Source organism: Austrofundulus limnaeus, unplaced genomic scaffold, assembly GCF_001266775.1.
Source record: "Austrofundulus limnaeus strain Quisiro unplaced genomic scaffold, Austrofundulus_limnaeus-1.0 Scaffold4448, whole genome shotgun sequence".
NCBI lineage: Eukaryota > Metazoa > Chordata > Actinopteri > Cyprinodontiformes > Rivulidae > Austrofundulus > Austrofundulus limnaeus.
In genome coordinates, this window is record NW_013956850.1 from 9,735 (window position 1) to 10,360 (window position 626).

The 626-nt window shown below is 39.9% G+C and overlaps 1 protein-coding gene across 1 annotated transcript in view; it reads right to left on the reverse strand.

Moving 5' to 3' along the window:
- The window catches only part of LOC106512135 (uncharacterized), a gene marked incomplete at both ends in the record, with an annotated part of 2,024 nt that extends 1,577 nt beyond the window's left edge, over positions 1 to 447 (reverse strand). Inside the window, 1 exon segment of the mRNA XM_014000816.1 lies at positions 349 to 447. Coding sequence (XP_013856270.1) covers positions 349 to 447 — 99 coding nt within the window.
- Between the last annotated feature and the right edge of the window lie 179 nt (positions 448 to 626).

Here is a 626-nt window from a genome sequence, read left to right on the forward strand (position 1 = left end):
TGCTTTTTTATTATTTTTTTCTTTGAAAACCAGGGTGTTAGGAATTAAGAAATTCAAAAATCTTTTAAAGGAATTTCAGGGGGGACTGTTAAGTTATAACTGAACATTTTTTATTGGCTGCTCAGGTTTAAAACTGGATTGCTTTGAAAATAAAAAGGCACTAAAATGTATTAAATGTATTGGATCACAACATGATGCGATTGGATTGACACTTTGTGAGATTATGTTTGTTTTTAGTGAAGCTGCAGCTCAGTTCAGTTTCACTTCTGTTCACTGAGGGAGGTTTTTGTACGACTGTTTCTCACTGTGTGAACACCCACAGTCCATTAATATAATGATAACTCTGACAGTAATAAACTCCTGAATCTTCAGCTTCAACTCCACTGATGGTCAGAGTGAAGTCCAACCCATTCCCTGCTCCACTTCCACTGAATCTGGAGGAGACTCCTGAATATCTGTCAGATGTTCTGTAGATCAGAGGTTTAGGAGCTTCTCCAGATTTCTGATGGTACCAGGACAGGTAGTATTGTGAGTCGATGCTGCAGTCAGATGTTGAAAGTTGTCTACTGACTTTACAGTCCACAGTGACAGGGTGACGGAGCTGCACTGATCTGGCTGCTGGCTGC